The following is a 17506-nucleotide window of genomic DNA, read 5'->3' as shown; positions in this document are numbered from 1 at the left end:
ACCCTAAACCTAACCTGTCACGGGGCAGCACACCTAAACCTAACCTTAACCAATGACTAGTCTAAACTAAGTATGCCCCCCCAGGCAGCACACCTAAACCTAACCTTAACCCATGTCTAACCAATGACTAGTCCAAACTAAGTATGCACCCCCCTAAGGCTAACCCGAACGACCTATTAACCTCAGTAAAACTATGCCTTCCCGGGAGCCAATCAGACACATGGTGAGGCGGGTCTACCCTAGAACGTTGGTGGGATTCATAATCGACCCAGACCTGCGTATTCAGGAAGTGACGGACAGTAATCATGTGTTGCGTGCTGCAGCCAGGTTATCTCAGCCACTGCCTGTTTATACGACAGCAGGTGGCGGGACACGTCTCGTATTTCTCATTTCTCAATCGAAACCGTTGGCACAGGCTCTGTGCTGTCACTGTGCGCGTGTTGACACGGTCACAAACTGTGAGTGAGGGGGAGGGAGGGGCTGTTCCATGTGTGTGTGCGTGTGTGTCACAGTTGGAGGGAGACCTTTCCATTTAGGAAAGAAGAGTCTATTGGGAGAACACGTGGCTGGTGTTGTCGCAAAAAACACCATTGGTCATGACACTTCAAAATAAAACCTGCATTTCTTTGCAGTTCACTTTAGTGATGTAATTTTTGAGCGGTGCCAAACCGCTCCAATGAGTGTATGTCTGTAGTACGACCCATTGACCCCTGCAGCTGATTGGGGTCATATTGGGGTCATCTACTGTTGAGCAGCCTAAAGGGCCATTCACACTGAGTAGTTTAAGCCATTTTGACCTGAGATCAGATTCTAAAAATATCTTCTACATCCTGACAGTTTTCTGAAAAAGCTATGTTTCTATGTCAGTGGTTCTTCGATTTTTCAAAAATAGCAGATCTACAAGCTCATAGCGCGCCACTCGGTGGTGCGCTATGAGCTTGTAGATCTGCTATTTTTCAATAGCTAAAGCATAACACAATGCTAATACCAAAAGGGGTTCCCGCCCAAAATGGGATAACTAACTGCACCCCACCTGCACCGCTCAGTTCACACCGGACTTTTTTCATGAACACATTTAGCATTTCAAATTAATCGCATGCGTTTATGTGTTTAGTGCCATAATCTCACTTTTCTGAGATGTGGAACACATAAATGAACTATTCAAGTCATTTGGAGAACACGTGCCAAACTTTGTTGATTTTTGTGTACCGGTAATTGTATTTTGGCCAATCTTCATTTGTGTTGGAATTAAATTGGTACTTAAAATATAAATATATATATATATATATCATTGGGCGGCAAATATTCCAAATGGGATATCTCATATAACCAATGTTGATTATTATTATTTTTTTTAATCAGTCCCAGTCCTGTAACTGTTGCTGGCAGATATCTCTGTCCAATTGGGAGTCACTGCCGGCTCCGAGAGATGGAGAGTCTGCTCTGGGGATGACCCAGATTATGACTGCTGGTATTAGCCTATGGCTTTTCACTAGAGAAACCACAATTCTAAGGCGGTTCAGACTGGCAGCACAACCCCATTTTTTTGACATCCAGATTTGAATCAGATTAACCCATTTAGGCCTGACTTCGAAATAAAAATAAAGTCTTCTGAAAGAATATATATTCAAAGATTTGTGCCGCATTTTCACGATTTTTCAAAAATAGCAGACCTACAAGCTCGTAGCGCGCCACTCGGTGGCGCGCTATGAGCTTGTAGATCTGCTATTTTTCAATAGCTAAAGTATAACATAATGCTTAGTTAAAACACCAAAAGCGGTTCCCGCCCAGAATGGGTTAAAGTCTGAACATGGGGAAAGTCTTTTTGAGAATCAGATTTGATCACATTGATTCCTAGGTGGTTTGAAATCAAATAGGATTTCTAAATAATGTTTCTCAGTCTGGACACTCGGACATTGAAGCCTGACGTATCCCTGGGTGTATGGTGACGTATCCCTGGGTGTATGGTGACGTATCCCTGGGTGTATGGTGACGTATCCCTGGGTGTATGGTGACGTATCCCTGGGTGTATGGTGACGTATCCCTGGGTGTATGGTGACGTATCCCTGGGTGTATGGTGACGTATCCCTGGGTGTATGGTGACGTATCCCTGGGTGTATGGTGATGATGGTATCACTGTTTGTCTGCTGGTAGACGTGCTACTTTAACTCATTTAGGCCTGACGTAAAAAAATAAAAATAAAATACTTCTAAATTCTGACATTTTCTGAAATACCTATGTTAAATACCTGTTTCTATATCAGTGGTGCTCAATATTTCATGTCAAGGACCACAAAAATGATATTTTTAATTGGCCACCGACCCCCATCTGAAAATATTTTATTCCAGGAACCCCTCAGAAGCAAAGAGTTGAGTTAAAAACGTTCGCTCTGAAAGAATATATATTCAAAGATTTGCGCCACATTTTCACGAATTTTAAAAAATAGCAGACCTACAAGCTCGTAGCGCTCCACTCGGTGGCGCGCTATAAGCTTGTAGCTCTTCTATTTTTCAACTGCTACATTTTTAAATAATGGTTAAAACACCAACAGGGGTTCCCGCCCAGAGTGGGTTAATACACAAATCCGATCTGATCACTTGCAATGATGTCAGTGTGGACAGTCAATTTTAAGATCATATTTGATAAACAAACCAGATTTCTCTGCTGTCTGAATAGTCAACTTTTTAACATCTGACAATGTCTTTTTTTCCAAATAGGCCAATGCCATGTGTAGTTGAATAATGTAATGTTACATCTTTTCAGTCAAATGTAAACATGGTCCTATTCGGTCATGATTATCCCTCCCATGTTTTGCATGTATTATAACAACAGGAGGACATTTCTCATCATTGCTGTAGGTAGTACAAATGGAAGTCTTCAGCATTTCACTGTCCAAAATAACATGTATACTATAAATGGTGCATTTGGTAAATGGTGCATTTATATAGCGCCTTTATCCAAGGCGCTTTACATAGATTGTGCATTACATTCACCCATTCATACACCGATTGCGGTGGAAGCCATGCAAGGTACGAACCAGCACATCGGGAGCAATTTGGGGTTCAGTGTCTTGCCCAAGGACACTTCGACATGTAGACAGGAGGAGCCGGGATTCGAACCGCCGACCCATGGATCATTGGACGACCTGCTCTACCTCCTGAGCCACAGTCGCCCCCTTGCTAAATCTGTACTTCTTCTTTAGGTACATGCGCTTGTATGGACGGAAGTTCAGCAAAGAAGACCATGTGCTGTTCATCAAGCTGCTATATGAGCTGGTGACGATGCCCAAACTGGAGATCAGCATGATGCAGGGCCTGGCCCGTCTTCTTATCAACCTCCTGAAGTATGATTTGGCCGATTTTAAAGCTCTACTCACTATTGCTCAGCAAACCTACACACAGCATAGCACAGCACACAGCCGATTTCCCTTTATAAGTATTACTTTAACCCATTTTGACCTGAGATCAGATTCTAAAAATGTCTTCTACATCCTGACGGTTTTCTGAAAAAGCTATGTTTCTATGTCAGTCGTTCTTCGATTTTTCAAAAATAGCAGACCTACAAGCTTGTAGCGCGCCACTCGGTGGCGCGCTATGAGCTTGTAGATCTGCTATTTTTCAATAGCTAAAGCATAACATAATGCTAACACCAAAAGGGGTTCCCGCCCCAAAATGGGTTAAAAGAGGAAACTTACAGTGTGATGATGTTAATCTTTTCAAGAATCAAACGACTTTTGAAAACCAAGGCCCTACATTTTCCACTGCCAGTTGGCTGCCATCCTCATAATTATTTTTGAGGGGCATCCTCAAAAATAGGATGGAGCCCCATCCTATGTCCAGCGTTGAGGGTTTGTGCAGTTTGCACACACACACACACACACACACACACACACACACACACACACACACACACACATTGAACGCCATTGACAATGAATGGCCAGCTTTGAGTGTTGAACAATTCGAAACTGGCCTCCGTAAAATCTGAATCCCCCCACCGCCCACCCCCTTTTCCCCTCACTGTATATGTTTCTTTTCCCTTTTTAACTCCTTTATGATGAATTCCTGTTCTGTTCTTTGACTATATAGAAGTGTTTATTTGTACGTCTCTAAATGTAAACAAGTGTAATGCTTAATTGGGCCGTCCACTCACAGTTAACAGTCTTTGTATTGAGTTTGTGCTTGAAATGTACTGTAATTCTGCAAACTGTTAATACATATTTCAATCAATCAATCACAAACATTGAAGACGAAGGTGAGGACGCAAATTGTGACTGGCCGGAATGTGATGATGTATGATGATAAGAACGCCCCTCACTTCACACGTGTGTGATTTTTTGTTGTTGTTGTGAATGTCATGTTTTGTGTGTCTCAAATTCTCTCAATCGGATCTATCTATTAGGAAGAAAGAACTTCTCTCGAGGGAGGACTTGGAGTTGCCGTGGAGACCTCTATATGAGCTACAGGACAGGATCCTTTACTCCAAGACCGAGCATCTGGGACTCAACTGGTTTCCCAAGTAGGTCCCTGGATGCTTTCAACCTGCTTTTATGGTCTACTCTTACTGAATCTTACAGACATGTTGTACCTGGAGGCAGCATTGAATGCAAAACTAACGTTTAATTCTTCTTAACCACTTGAGAAATTGGGGGGAACATTCCCAGAACATAGCTAATCTACAATCTCACAATGCAACAACACGCTGTGAGGTTTGTAGATCAGCTATTTCCGCCGTAGAGTTTAGATTGGGAAAACAGGCAGACTTAACTAAGTATCAGTTTATCAAGTATAGAGGGTTCAAGTGGTTCATCATGTATCCACAATTTTACTTTAGTTATAGTGTTTGGTGATATTAGCCCATTCTTTATAGTGTTTGGTAGGATATTAGCCCATTCTTTATAGTGTTTGGTAGGATATTAGCCCATTCTTTATAGTGTTTGGTAGGATATTAGCCCATTCTTGGCGGGAACCCCTTTTGGTGTTTCAAGCATTGTTATACTTTAGCTATTGAAAAATAGCAGATCTACAAGCTCATGGCGCGCCACCGAGTGGCGCGCCATGAACTTGTAGGTCTGCTATTTTTGAATTTAAAAAAAAATGCGGCACAAATCTTTGAATAGGTATATATTCCTTCAGAGCGAACGTTTTTTTTATTTCAACGTCGGGCCTAAATGGGTCAGAATAGCAATATTTGTTAGGGTCCCACATTTGTGCTTACATTTACATATTACAGTACCTGTAATACTGCAGTCTTTTAGGGCAATATTTAATTTTAAATGCCTTCACCCCCCACCCATATGTGCCAGTTTGAACAACCCCCTATCCCATTCTTCCAGCAAGCAGTGCGAGGTGCTCTTTTATGGTGCTATGGGAACATTGTGTGTTTCTCACAACAATGCCTTGTACAGTAGTTGCTATAGTGCATCACCATTAATGTACAGTAGTTGCTATAGTGCATCACCATTAATGTACAGTAGTTGCTATAGTGCATCACCATTAATTTACACCTGAGGAAAGCAAGCTGCCAGTTCAAGTAATACTATAACCATCTGGTTATGATGTATGACCAGTATTCAGCCTGACTACAAAATGCTGAAAAATGATGATTAACCCATTTTGGGCGGGAACCCCTTTTGGTGTTAGCATTATGTTATGCTTTAGCTATTGAAAAATAGCAGATCTACAAGCTCATAGCGCGCCACCGAGTGGCGCGCTACGAGCTTGTAGGTCTGCTATTTTTGAAAAAAATCGAAGAACGACTGACATAGAAACATAGCTTTTTCAGAAAACGTAGAATCGTTCCCAGGTCAAAATGGGTTAATAAATGTGTATACTGTTTATTATGTTTATAGCGATTGGCGATTTGTAGCCAGCTGAATGTGTTCTTTATGCCTTTGTCTCCTTTCACATTCAGTTCTCCACGGGCTCATTCTTCCTCTAAACTCGTAATGCTAAAATTGGTTCAGAGGTGGTAAGAAAAATATTTCTCTTTGTGTTTTTATTTTTGAATTCATCACTTTTTTGAGGTACTTGTTTTATGAATATGTTGCATGTGTAAACGAGAGCACACTGGACCCCCCCCCCCTCCCCCACGCAGCTTGTCCTGATGTGACAGTACTAGAGATATCAGTACCATATCAACTAGAGATATCAGTACCATATCAATGTTAACATTTCACTCATATTGGAGACTGTCGCACTGCAGCTAACAGACTTTATACCCCCCCCCCCCCTCCCCCCCTCAATCCCCTCATCTCATTCTCAGCCATATCAGATTCACCTTATCTTCAGCACAGTATGTTGGTTGGTTGGTTGGTTGGTTGGTTTTATTTTGTTTAATCTATTTTAAATTCACCAAGCGATTTTCCCAATAAGCCACAAGACTATAAATATTAGCATATCTATATTTATACGATATGTGACTGACTCTGACACCGTTGGTTGGTTAGAAACGCATCACAGAAATGTCATGATCTTTGGTAAAATGTGTCGTGGGTTCCTCACCTGACCTGGAGTTCTGCATGTCATCCTTCCTGTCTCACTCTCCTGTCAATTTCCATTTTCCTGTCCCAGTTAAAACATTTGGTGTTTAAAATCAGAAAATAATGAAATTCTCATTTCAGTGTTGCAACAATGTTGCATTTCATTTCAGAGGTGGAACATTTTCAAAGATGTAATGATATGTTGGCGCAGAACTAGTGCAGATTAGGGTGTATTCTTCCCTCCACTCTTTCCACCTTGATGAAAACTTATTGGAAAAACAACTTGTAGATGTGGTGCCTCATAATAGAGTAGCATAAAGATAGATTACACGTGAGGACATACAGTAGAAAGCATGTTAATGCAAATGTCAGACACACAAATGCCTCAACATTGATTGCCTACAGGGCACCGCTCCACATATTCGCCTATACCTGCAGCCTAGCAGTCAGAAGTTGCTCATTGCTTCTTTATGAATTAATCTAATCAATGTAAGATAATGCATACAAGTTTACTTGTGCATTTGGCGATATACTGAATTTAGTGGAACAGGTCACATATTAGTCCACTTGCCAGAATGTGAACCCGGACATGTTGAGTACACCAAGGTTTTATGTTAGAAATGTTGAGTATGGGTCCCCAGCATGTAGAAACTGCCAGATGCTAACTTGCATATGTTGAGCAATTTTCATAATTGGCATAATGTGCAGACCTGCGCACAGGCGGTGTGCATGCGTCGTCAAAATTCATTCCACGCTGTCAATCGAGCGCCGGGAAGCGCTTCTGCGTACCAACAGCTGGGGGCGGGGCACCCAGAATGATTATTATGGCCAGAATACTAGTACATTCTGTGGCGAGAGCATTTACCACCGACTGCCACTCAAAGTGGCTACTGGCCAATCACAGCACGTCTTGCACAATTGTGGCCAATCACAGCACGTCCTTACTCAAACGAGGGAGGATTCCATGCTGCTTGCTGCTGGGAGGAGGGCGGTTGACAGGAGTTTACTACTGACAAATGGTTGGGCTTCTCCGTTTCAGATAGCAAACTACTGTAGTCCCCCCGGTGTAAATGCTGCTGGATGCTTTGCACTCTTCCCATTCGCCGCTGTGCTTGTGTTTGTTTTCCGGGTGCTGGAGCAGCATGGTTGCTTCAACTTGCTTGTGTGCGATGCCGTCTCTCACAGCCTAGGCACCGGCCACCTTTTTCAGGTTTTAGTTCCGACGTAGTGGAGTGGGAAGAGTGCAAAGCATTGCGGACTGGCACTGCTGCTGCACAACATGAAGCTTATCAACACCGTGTCCCGACATACTGTCCCTTATTATCGTAAAGTTGGGTAGTGTACACCGTTTATTTTTGCACCGAGGAGCCATGTGTGTCTGACTGTACGTCGCCTCGGCTAAAAACAAAAGGGAAGCCTGACGTATGCTTCGCCGTACCATGTGTTGCATGTTAAAAAAAAATAGCTGATCTGCAAGCTCACAATGTGTCGCCTCCGCAACACGTTGTGAGCTAGTAGATCGGTTATTTAAATAAAAAATTAAGAAAAGTATCTAAATATTGCTTTGATGCTCATATTATCCTTAGGAAGTATTAAGTTGTTTTTATTTATTAGAATATGCATTCCATAGGGCTGGACCACACATGGACCTAGAGGCAATTTGCAACTCTAGATTATTTTAATAATGGGATGAATCTAGAGTTGGAGTCCATTGACTCCCCACTCATCCAGTTGCAATAGGCCTCCATTGACTCCCCACTCAAACAATAAATATCGTTTTGCTATAAGTTATTCATGCATCCCTCTTTTATCCATCCGGCGAGACGGGTCGCTGCATTTTGGGAGCACCAAGTAACTCCTCCAGGTGCTCCTCTGAGTACTAGACCAAAAACGTTGTGTGCAGCCCTGATAATATGTGACCATACCATTAACAACCTATAGAAGGCAAAATATTCAAAATGTCATCATGCTTTATGTAGCATGTGATGTGTCGAACTAGGGGGATTTCATGATGCTGAATCCATTCCAAGCATTAGTTTTTAAAAAAAACACTCATTGGGCTAAAAACAGCCATGCCCACTTGTGATGACGTCAATGGCCGTTTTTAGCCCAATGAGTCAGAGTGTTCTTTTGCTAAACTAATGTTTGGAATGGATTCAGCATCATGGAAACTCCCTAGTTTGACATGTCACATGCTACATAAAGCATGATGAAATTGTGAACAGTTTGCCTTCTATAGGTTAATGGTATATTAACACATATTATGGCAATTATGAAAATTGCTCAACATATGCAAGTTAGCATCCAGCAGTTTCTACATGCTGGGGACCCATACTCAACATTTATAACCTTGGTGTCCTCAACATGTCCGGGTTCACAATGGGGCTCTATGGGCTGGCAAAGTAGACTATATCTACATACAACTACCACATAGCCTATAGCCCTAGCAGCAATGGGATTATTCAAATGTACATAGTGGCCGTGGGATCGTGAGGCCAGTGCCAGTCAAATGCGTGCATTTTAATCAAATATTATACGCTGCCGAGATTGTTTTATTACCTTTAGATCATACGCTGAAGTATCTGGGCTTTTGATCGGCGAAAATCCGCCGAAGATAGCTTGCGCCGTGTGTTTACTTCCAATCGCACCACCCGCCATCTTGCTACGCAACATGTCGGGTGGTGTGAGGCGGTTGTAGTCAGACAAAACCCCCGTTCACTTGCATTGGACTCAATTTCCCAGAAGCCCTAGCAGCCCAGCGAATGTGTCGATTTCCGGTTTCGACATCATAACATGAAGCTCTCTCCCCCTGCTCCGCGGCAGAGACAGAGTTTCTTTTTAATTATTAAAATATGGCGATTTAGACACATACAACAAATAGCGGGGATGTCGTATTAAGCAGGGCTTATCGTTTGATCAATCAATTTAAAGCAATCAAGGTGTTAAAATGTGAGTAAAAAAATATATATATTGTTTTTAATTACCGGATTAAATGACGTTAAAGAAAGACAGATCTTTACGTTCTGGAACAGGCGGGCGATGGAGAAATATACGGAATTCCACGTTCCTGGCATTAATACGGTCAAAATGTATCGTTAGTTGCGAGTTTATGGTTAGGCCCTAAAATAATGACGCCTATGCCCGGGGAATCATTTTGGCTATATCTATATCCGCTATACAGGTATTACAAAAATATCGTGGAAAAGTTCATTTTCTTCCATATAATATAATTCAAAAAGTTAAACTTTCATATATTCTAGATTCATTGCGCATAAAGTGAAATATTTAAAACCTTTTTTTTTGTTTTAATCTTGATTATGGCATACAGCTCATGAAAATAAAAACATCCTTTCAAAATAATATTTTTTGAAAAAAAACATTTATACTACAGAAATGTTGAGCATCTGAAAACTATGTTACTTTATGCACTCAATATGTGGTCTGGGCTACTTTGAAACAAATTATTTCATCAATGGGGGTTATGGGGCGTAGTGGCACTGTTGAGGTGTTATGGAAGCCCACATTCATTTGATAGCAGCTTTAACCCATTTTGACCTGAGATCAGGTTCTAAAAATGTCTTCTACATCCTGACAGTTTTCTGAAAAAGCTATGTTTCGATTTTTCAAAAATAGCAGACCTACAAGCTCGTAGCGCGCCACTCGGTGGCGCGCTACGAGCTTGTAGATCTGCTATTTTTCAATAGCTAAAGCATAACATAATGCTAACACCAAAAGGGGTTCCCGCCCAATTTATATTGTTGAATCTAGTGTCTCACACCTTCCTCTTCACAATACAACCTAGATTCTCTGTGGGGTTCAGGTCAGGCCAGTTGGCTGGTCAGTTAAGCACAGTAATACCATGGTCAGCACACCAATTCCTAGTAGTTTTGACTCTGTGGGCAGGTGCCAAGTGCTGCTGGAAAAGTGAATCAGAATATCCATAAAGCTTGTCAACATACGGAAGCACACAGTGCTGTAAAAACATCCTAATAGGTGGTTGTGTTTGTTGACCTAATACGTGGTTGGTCCACTGACAGTGAAAACATCCTAATAGGTGGTTGTGTTGACCTAATACGTGGTTGGTCCACTGACAATGAAAACATCCTAATAGGTGGTTGTGTTTGTTGACCTAATACGTGGTTGGTCCACTGACAGTGAAAACATCCTAATAGGTGGTTGTGTTGACCTAATACGTGGTTGGTCCACTGACAGTGAAAACATCCTAATAGGTGGTTGTGTTGACCTAATACGTGGTTGGTCCACTGACAGTGAAAACATCCTAATAGGTGGTTGTGTTGACCTAATACGTGGTTGGTCCACTGACAGTGAAAACATCCTAATAGGTGGTTGTGTTGACCTAATACGTGGTTGGTCCACTGACAGTGAAAACATCCTAATAGGTGGTTGTGTTGACCTAATACGTGGTTGGTCCACTGACAGTGAAAACATCCTAATAGGTGGTTGTGTTGACCTAATACGTGGTTGGTCCACTGACAGTGAAAACATCCTAATAGGTGGTTGTGTTGACCTAATACGTGGTTGGTCCACTGACAGTGAAAACATCCTAATAGGTGGTTGTGTTTGTTGACCTAATACGTGGTTGGTCCACTGACAGTGAAAACATCCTAATAGGTGGTTGTGTTGACCTAATACGTGGTTGGTCCACTGACAGTGAAAACATCCTAATAGGTGGTTGTGTTGACCTAATACGTGGTTGGTCCACTGACAATGAAAACATCCTAATAGGTGGTTGTGTTTGTTGACCTAATACGTGGTTGGTCCACTGACAGTGAAAACATCCTAATAGGTGGTTGTGTTTGTTGACCTAATACGTGGTTGGTCCACTGACAGTGAAAACATCCTAATAGGTGGTTGTGTTGACCTAATATGTGGTTGGTCCACTGACAGTGAAAACATCCTAATAGGTGGTTGTGTTGACCTAATATGTGGTTGGTCCACTGACAGTGAAAACATCCTAATAGGTGGTTGTGTTTGTTGACCTAATACGTGGTTGGTCCACTGACAGTGAAAACATCCTAATAGGTGGTTGTGTTGACCTAATACGTGGTTGGTCCACTGACAGTGAAAACATCCTAATAGGTGGTTGTGTTGACCTAATACGTGGTTGGTCCACTGACAGTGAAAACATCCTAATAGGTGGTTGTGTTGACCTAATACGTGGTTGGTCCACTGACAGTGAAAACATCCTAATAGGTGGTTGTGTTGACCTAATACGTGGTTGGTCCACTGACAGTGAAAACATCCTAATAGGTGGTTGTGTTGACCTAATACGTGGTTGGTCCACTGACAGTGAAAACATCCTAATAGGTGGTTGTGTTGACCTAATACGTGGTTGGTCCACTGACAGTGAAAACATCCTAATAGGTGGTTGTGTTGACCTAATACGTGGTTGGTCCACTGACAGTGAAAACATCCTAATAGGTGGTTGTGTTGACCTAATACGTGGTTGGTCCACTGACAGTGAAAACTTCACCCTGGAGTCAACACACACAGCCATCTACCAGGATGTTTTAGAGCACTTTGTGCTTCAGTATGTTGTTGACAAGCTTTCTGGAGAGACTGGTTTTATGTATGTTCAGTATGTTGTTGACAAGCTTTCTGGAGAGACTGGTTTTCCTTCCAGCTCCATTTGGTACAGGACATGTTCTACTTGCCCTCAGGTCATGGCCACTTGCCCCCTAAAAATATCGTAAAATTTGAATTACCGTTTTAACGAATTAACCCATTTTGACCTGGGAACGATTCTATAAATGTCTTCCGACAGTTTTCTGAAAAGGCTATGTTTCTATGTCAGTCGTTCTTACGGACATTAATAAGTCTCTCTCTCGGCCCACAGTTACGACGTCTCCATCCTGACGTCGGCCCGCCACGACGGCTCCATGCTGTGCCACGACCTTCCCCCTGCCCCCCACCACCCCGCCCTCTACGCCATGGTCCAGAAGCCCCACCCCTCCTCGCTCCTGCTGCTGCCGCCGCCCGGCGGCGACATGGCCGTGATGATCGAGACCAAGAAGGACGAGGCGGACCGCGACCGCGACAGCGGCGTTCCCTACGACACGCTGCACATCTACGGCTACGAGGGGCCGCCCGAGTCCCTGGCCGGGACGCTCAGCTCGCTGGACGGCTCCTCGTCGTCAACGGCCTCCAACCAGGACTACGACTTCCTCCAGGACTGGGGGCCACGCTTCAGGACCCTGGCCCAAATGTACGGGGCGGACGACGAGGGGTCCGACGAGCAGTACTCCCCTTACTGAGGGACGGACGGATGGATGGATGGATGGATGGGGAACGGCCTGGGTGGGGGTCTTTGAGGGAGGGTTAGGGTTCCAGGGGATAAGGAGGGGGGGGGGGTCCCCAAGAAAAATGATGATTATTGGTAGTTAGCCCCACTGCGCAAACGATCGGTGAACCAATAGAGGATCACACCGCCACCTTTAGTTAAGCGTTATTCATAGTCTGATCTATCGGTGGTGAGGTGACCACCGCAACTACAACATGACGTCACGGAGCCGCGGTGAAGAGCAAACCACCGCTCGCCCCAGAGCCCTTCTCTCTGTTTTGACTCACCACCACTCCACATTATTACAGCTCCGGTGGTCACCTCACCACCGGAGCGGTGGTCACCTCACCACCGGAGCGGTGGTCACCTCACCACCGGAGCGGTGGTCAGCTCACCACCGGAGCGGTGGTCACCTCACCACCGGAGCGGTGGTCACCTCACCACCGGAGCGGTGGTCACCTCACCACCGGAGCGGTGGTCACCTTACCACCGAAAATCCAGACTATAGGCCTTTACTGGCTGGCACCCCTCTAGAGCAGAAACCACACAGACTGGTCCACGCCCCTCTAGACCAGAAACCACACAGGCTGGGCCACGCCCCTCTAGGCCACGCCCCTCTAGACCAGAAACCACACAGGCTGGGCCACGCCCCTCTAGACCAGAAACCACACAGGCTGGGCCACGCTCCTCTAGACCAGAAACCACACAGGCTGGGCCACGCCCATCTAGGCCACGCCCCTCTAGACCAGAAACCACACAGGCTGGGCCACGCCCCTCTAGACCAGAAACCACACAGGCTGGGCCACGCCCCTCTAGGCCAGAAACCACACAGGCTGGGCCACGCCCCTCTAGGCCACGCCCCTCTAGACCAGAAACCACAGGCTGGGCCACGCCCCTCTAGGCCACGCCCCTCCAGACCAGAAACCACACAGGCTGGTCCACGCCCCTCTAGACCAGAAACCACACAGGCTAGGCCACGCCCCTCTAGACCAGAAACCACAGGCTGGGCCACGCCCCTCTAGGCCACGCCCCTCTAGACCAGAAACCACACAGGCTGGTCCACGCCCCTCTAGACCAGAAACCACACAGGCTGGGCCACGCCCCTCTTTTTGTTTTTGAGGAGCGCTGACCCCTCTAAAACATGGCTTTTGAAGATGACATCATAATGGCAGCCAGTTATGACGTAAATCGTTTGCCAGCCAAGTCTAGGACGTTAATGTTTGTTTAGAGCATTTATTTCTAACTTCAATTCCTGTATCGTTCCACTTTTGCCGCGACCGCTATTGCATTTTCAACACATTTTTTTTGTTTGTTTGTTTGTCAGTATTGTCAATATATAATTTGCATGCAAGCTGCACAATCTTTTTCTTTTTTGTTTGTTTAATGATTGAGGCCTTATATGGGACAGGCTTCTCCCTGTATCTTCATTTTATTTTAAATTATAAATAAATCTTCATCATTGTGTGAACAGAAAACTGTCCTGAAATGCCCAGAACAGTACAAGGCTAATTTAATTTAAATACCAACTCTATTTATTTGGTTTGGTCTTAATTTGGTTTCACGGTCTGGGGCGTGTGAGTTAATCTGGGATAGTTTACACGAGACATGTTTTTTTATAAACACCAATTTCAGGGTAATATCCAGTGTATTATTGTGCTTCTAAATATCCTCAGCCTAAAACAACCCAACGTGTGGTTCTTCTCCTACACGTTGGTCACGGTATTGAAGGCCTGTATATGCAAATATTTATACGTTATAAAAGCAACACAAAAGTGTTAAAACGTGAGTGAGAAAAAGTAGCACTTAGTATGAGAACGGTTCTCCTAAGCCCTAACCACACCAAAGGGTCCAAACGGTTGTGAGGAGTTGCATGGAGACCCTTTGGTGTGGTTTGGCCCGTTGAATTCAACCAGTTGAATCACTGGGACGACGTGGGTCAACGTGCAACAGGACACATCACACCACTGGGACCACGCTAAAACCGTCTTGACCCTTTGGTGTGGTTAGGGCTTTACACGTACGTACTAACCCAACATGATGCATTATTCCAGCTCTCTCTCTCTCTCTCTCTCTCTCTCTCACTCTCTCTCTCTCTCGCTCTTTGTTGTGTGAATCGTACCAGCAGATATAAACCAGGTGTCCGTCATCATGGAAGTGAGTCACACGGACGTACACAGACAGACAGACAGACAAGGACAGGCAGGCAGGCAGGCAAGACAACACAGTCAGTCAGTCAGTCAGTCAGTCAGTCAGACAGACAGACAGACAGACAGACAGACAGACAGACAGACAGACAGACAGACAGACAGACAGACAGACAGACAGACAGACAGACAGACAGACAGACAGACAGAACAGATAGCAAAACAAAAACTACTTGTTTTTTTTCATGCTGTGAACTGAGAACCAAAGTGTCTGTGTTGCTACTACTACTACTACTACTACTACTACTACTACTACTACTACTAAGCTGCAGATGCGATGTAAACAAATGGAGCGTTGTGAGCTTTGTAGCTCGTCTATTTTCACTACTACTTACTTTAGAGGACAAAAAAAAAAATGTTTTGAATTCATGAAAAATGCACTGAAAAGGTTCCAAGAATCTCTAGAACGTTCTAGATCACTGGACCCAAACTTTTTCATGTCAAGGGCCCCCCAAATTGACACTAATCAGCCCGCGGACCCCCATTTGAAAAGATATGCCAGGGACCCCCATTAGAGAAGATTTTTACGGATCTAGCAGTAATTCTCAACCCGTTTCAAGGACCCCCAGTTTGACATGCATTAGGCTACATTTCTATCTCTGGGACCCCCAATTTATATTGTAAAATCAATGTTAATTTAACTCTGAGAGTGTACAAATGGAACCAAATGGACCATTTAGGGTCCATTTGTACACTCTCAGAGTTACCTGCCCATAAGGGTCCATTTGGCAGCTAAACTATAATTTAGCTGGGGACCCTCTGCCTCAAGGACCCCTAGGGGTCCCCGGACCCCACTTTGGGAACCACTGTTCTAGAACCAAAGTTATTTTGGTGGAATAAAAGGGGGCACCGACTGAGCACTGTGTTCCCAGGCTTCTTTTTTTTAAATCACGAGACAGTCCCCATGGTGGTCGGTTATTGTACTGGAGGTTTTTATTGGACGGTCCCTCTCACGGTGGTTTGGGTTTATTGTTCAGATGAAAGAGTACAACAATACTGTATTCTCAGAGGTCCACTAGAGACAGGGTCATTGGACACAGTCAGGAAACATCGAGAGAGAGAGAGAGAGAGAGAGAGAGAGAGAGAGAGAGAGAGAGAGAGAGAGAGAGAGAGAGAGAGAGAGAGAGAGAGAGAGAGAGAGAGAGAGAGAGAACGCTCTTCCTCTGCTGGCCGCGTGCAGTGAGTCAGAGCTGCTGGCACGAAGCAGAGTCCCTCGCGACGCAGAGGTGGCACTGAACAACTTTAACCTCCGCATCCTCTGAGCTACTGTAGGGTCACCACACAGTATCTGGACGACATGTTTATACCACTGTCTGGACTGGATGCCACATGTATACCCTCCTCTGGGCTACTGTAGGGTCACCACACAGTATCTGGACGACATGTTTATACCACTGTCTGGACTGGATGCCACATGTATACCCTCCTCTGAGCTACTGTAGGGTCACACAGTGTCTGGAGTGGACTGGATGCCACATGTATACCCTCCTCTGAGCTACTGTAGGGTCATACAGTGTCTGGAGTGGACTGGATGCCACATGTATACCCTCCTCTGAGCTACTGTAGGGTCATACAGTGTCTGGAGTGGACTGGATGACACTTTTATAGCACTGTCTGGACATGCAGCACATATACAGTCTTAAACTATATACCACGTTCTGGAGTGGACAGCACGGTCATAGCACTGCTTACCAAAACACTGGGTCAGGAGGAGGGTCACAGACTAATTATTTGGGGGGTCCCTCCCCTATACATTTCAAAACGTTTTAAAAAACATTCCTCACCAAAACAAAATTCAAAGATTTTTTTCCCCCCTGTAATTTCATGAATGAAAGAAAAATCAACGACATTCCATATATTAGAAAGAATATAGCAGATCTACAAGCTTGTAGATTTTCACTAGTTTGGGTCACGGGCAAACGTCTAATCTGTCTTTTGGGTCTTGAGCTAAAACGTTCGGGAACCACCGATTTATACAATCTGTGCATATGTTCTCAGGCAAACGCCTTCGCCATAAACGGCAGATCTACAAGATCACAACGCGTCCAAACGCTATTAGATATATTCTTTGGTTAATGTCCTCCCAAAACTAGTGGATGCTGGGGTTCAAGTGGTTAATCTCTAATCATCACAAATATCTGATGGTTCTTTAGTTTAATTTACGCGTGTTGCCTTGGTGATTCTTAAACACAGTATGTTGCTGATAAGATTAATCTAAATACCGTAGATACATCCTTTGTTAGCGTTTAGTTTTGTTGTTCTGTGTTGACATCCCGCGGTTCATACCTGCCCTGATCGCCAAACACACACACTGTCATTATGATGACTGTCTTTTAAAATGTCGAATTTAATGTGGAGTTTTTGGAGAAACCCTTTGTTTGCTTATTGCTCCTGTTTTGGTTTGGAGTTTCGGTGGTGGTTCCGGAGCGCGGGGCTCTGCCGCTCGGACCCTCGATCAGCTCGGCTTCGCACAATAGGTGGAAGCCCTCACAGACCCTTCCTGTCAGAATACCGAGAGAC

At 44.3% G+C, this 17506-nt stretch overlaps 1 protein-coding gene across 2 annotated transcripts in view; it reads left to right on the top strand.

The window, feature by feature from the left end:
* LOC306931022 (proteasome activator complex subunit 4A-like) overlaps positions 1-12790 on the top strand; it is a 16062-nt gene extending 3272 nt beyond the window's left edge. Inside the window, exons 2-5 of one of the 2 annotated variants that reach the window (XM_079512191.1) lie at positions 3203-3343; positions 4402-4518; positions 5914-5970; positions 12339-12790. In XM_079512191.1, coding sequence (XP_079368317.1) covers positions 3203-3343; positions 4402-4518; positions 5914-5970; positions 12339-12756 — 733 coding nt within the window. In that variant the 3' untranslated portion in view covers positions 12757-12790. The remainder of the gene's footprint in view (positions 1-3202; positions 3344-4401; positions 4519-5913; positions 5971-12338) is intronic. The other variant, XM_079512192.1, reaches the window with a different exon arrangement.
* Positions 12791-17506: the final 4716 nt, after the last annotated feature.

This window comes from Electrona antarctica, assembly GCF_951216825.1.
Source record: "Electrona antarctica genome assembly, chromosome: 10".
In the NCBI taxonomy this organism is placed as follows: Eukaryota; Metazoa; Chordata; class Actinopteri; order Myctophiformes; family Myctophidae; genus Electrona; species Electrona antarctica.
This window is presented reverse-complemented; position numbering and strand designations above follow the sequence as displayed.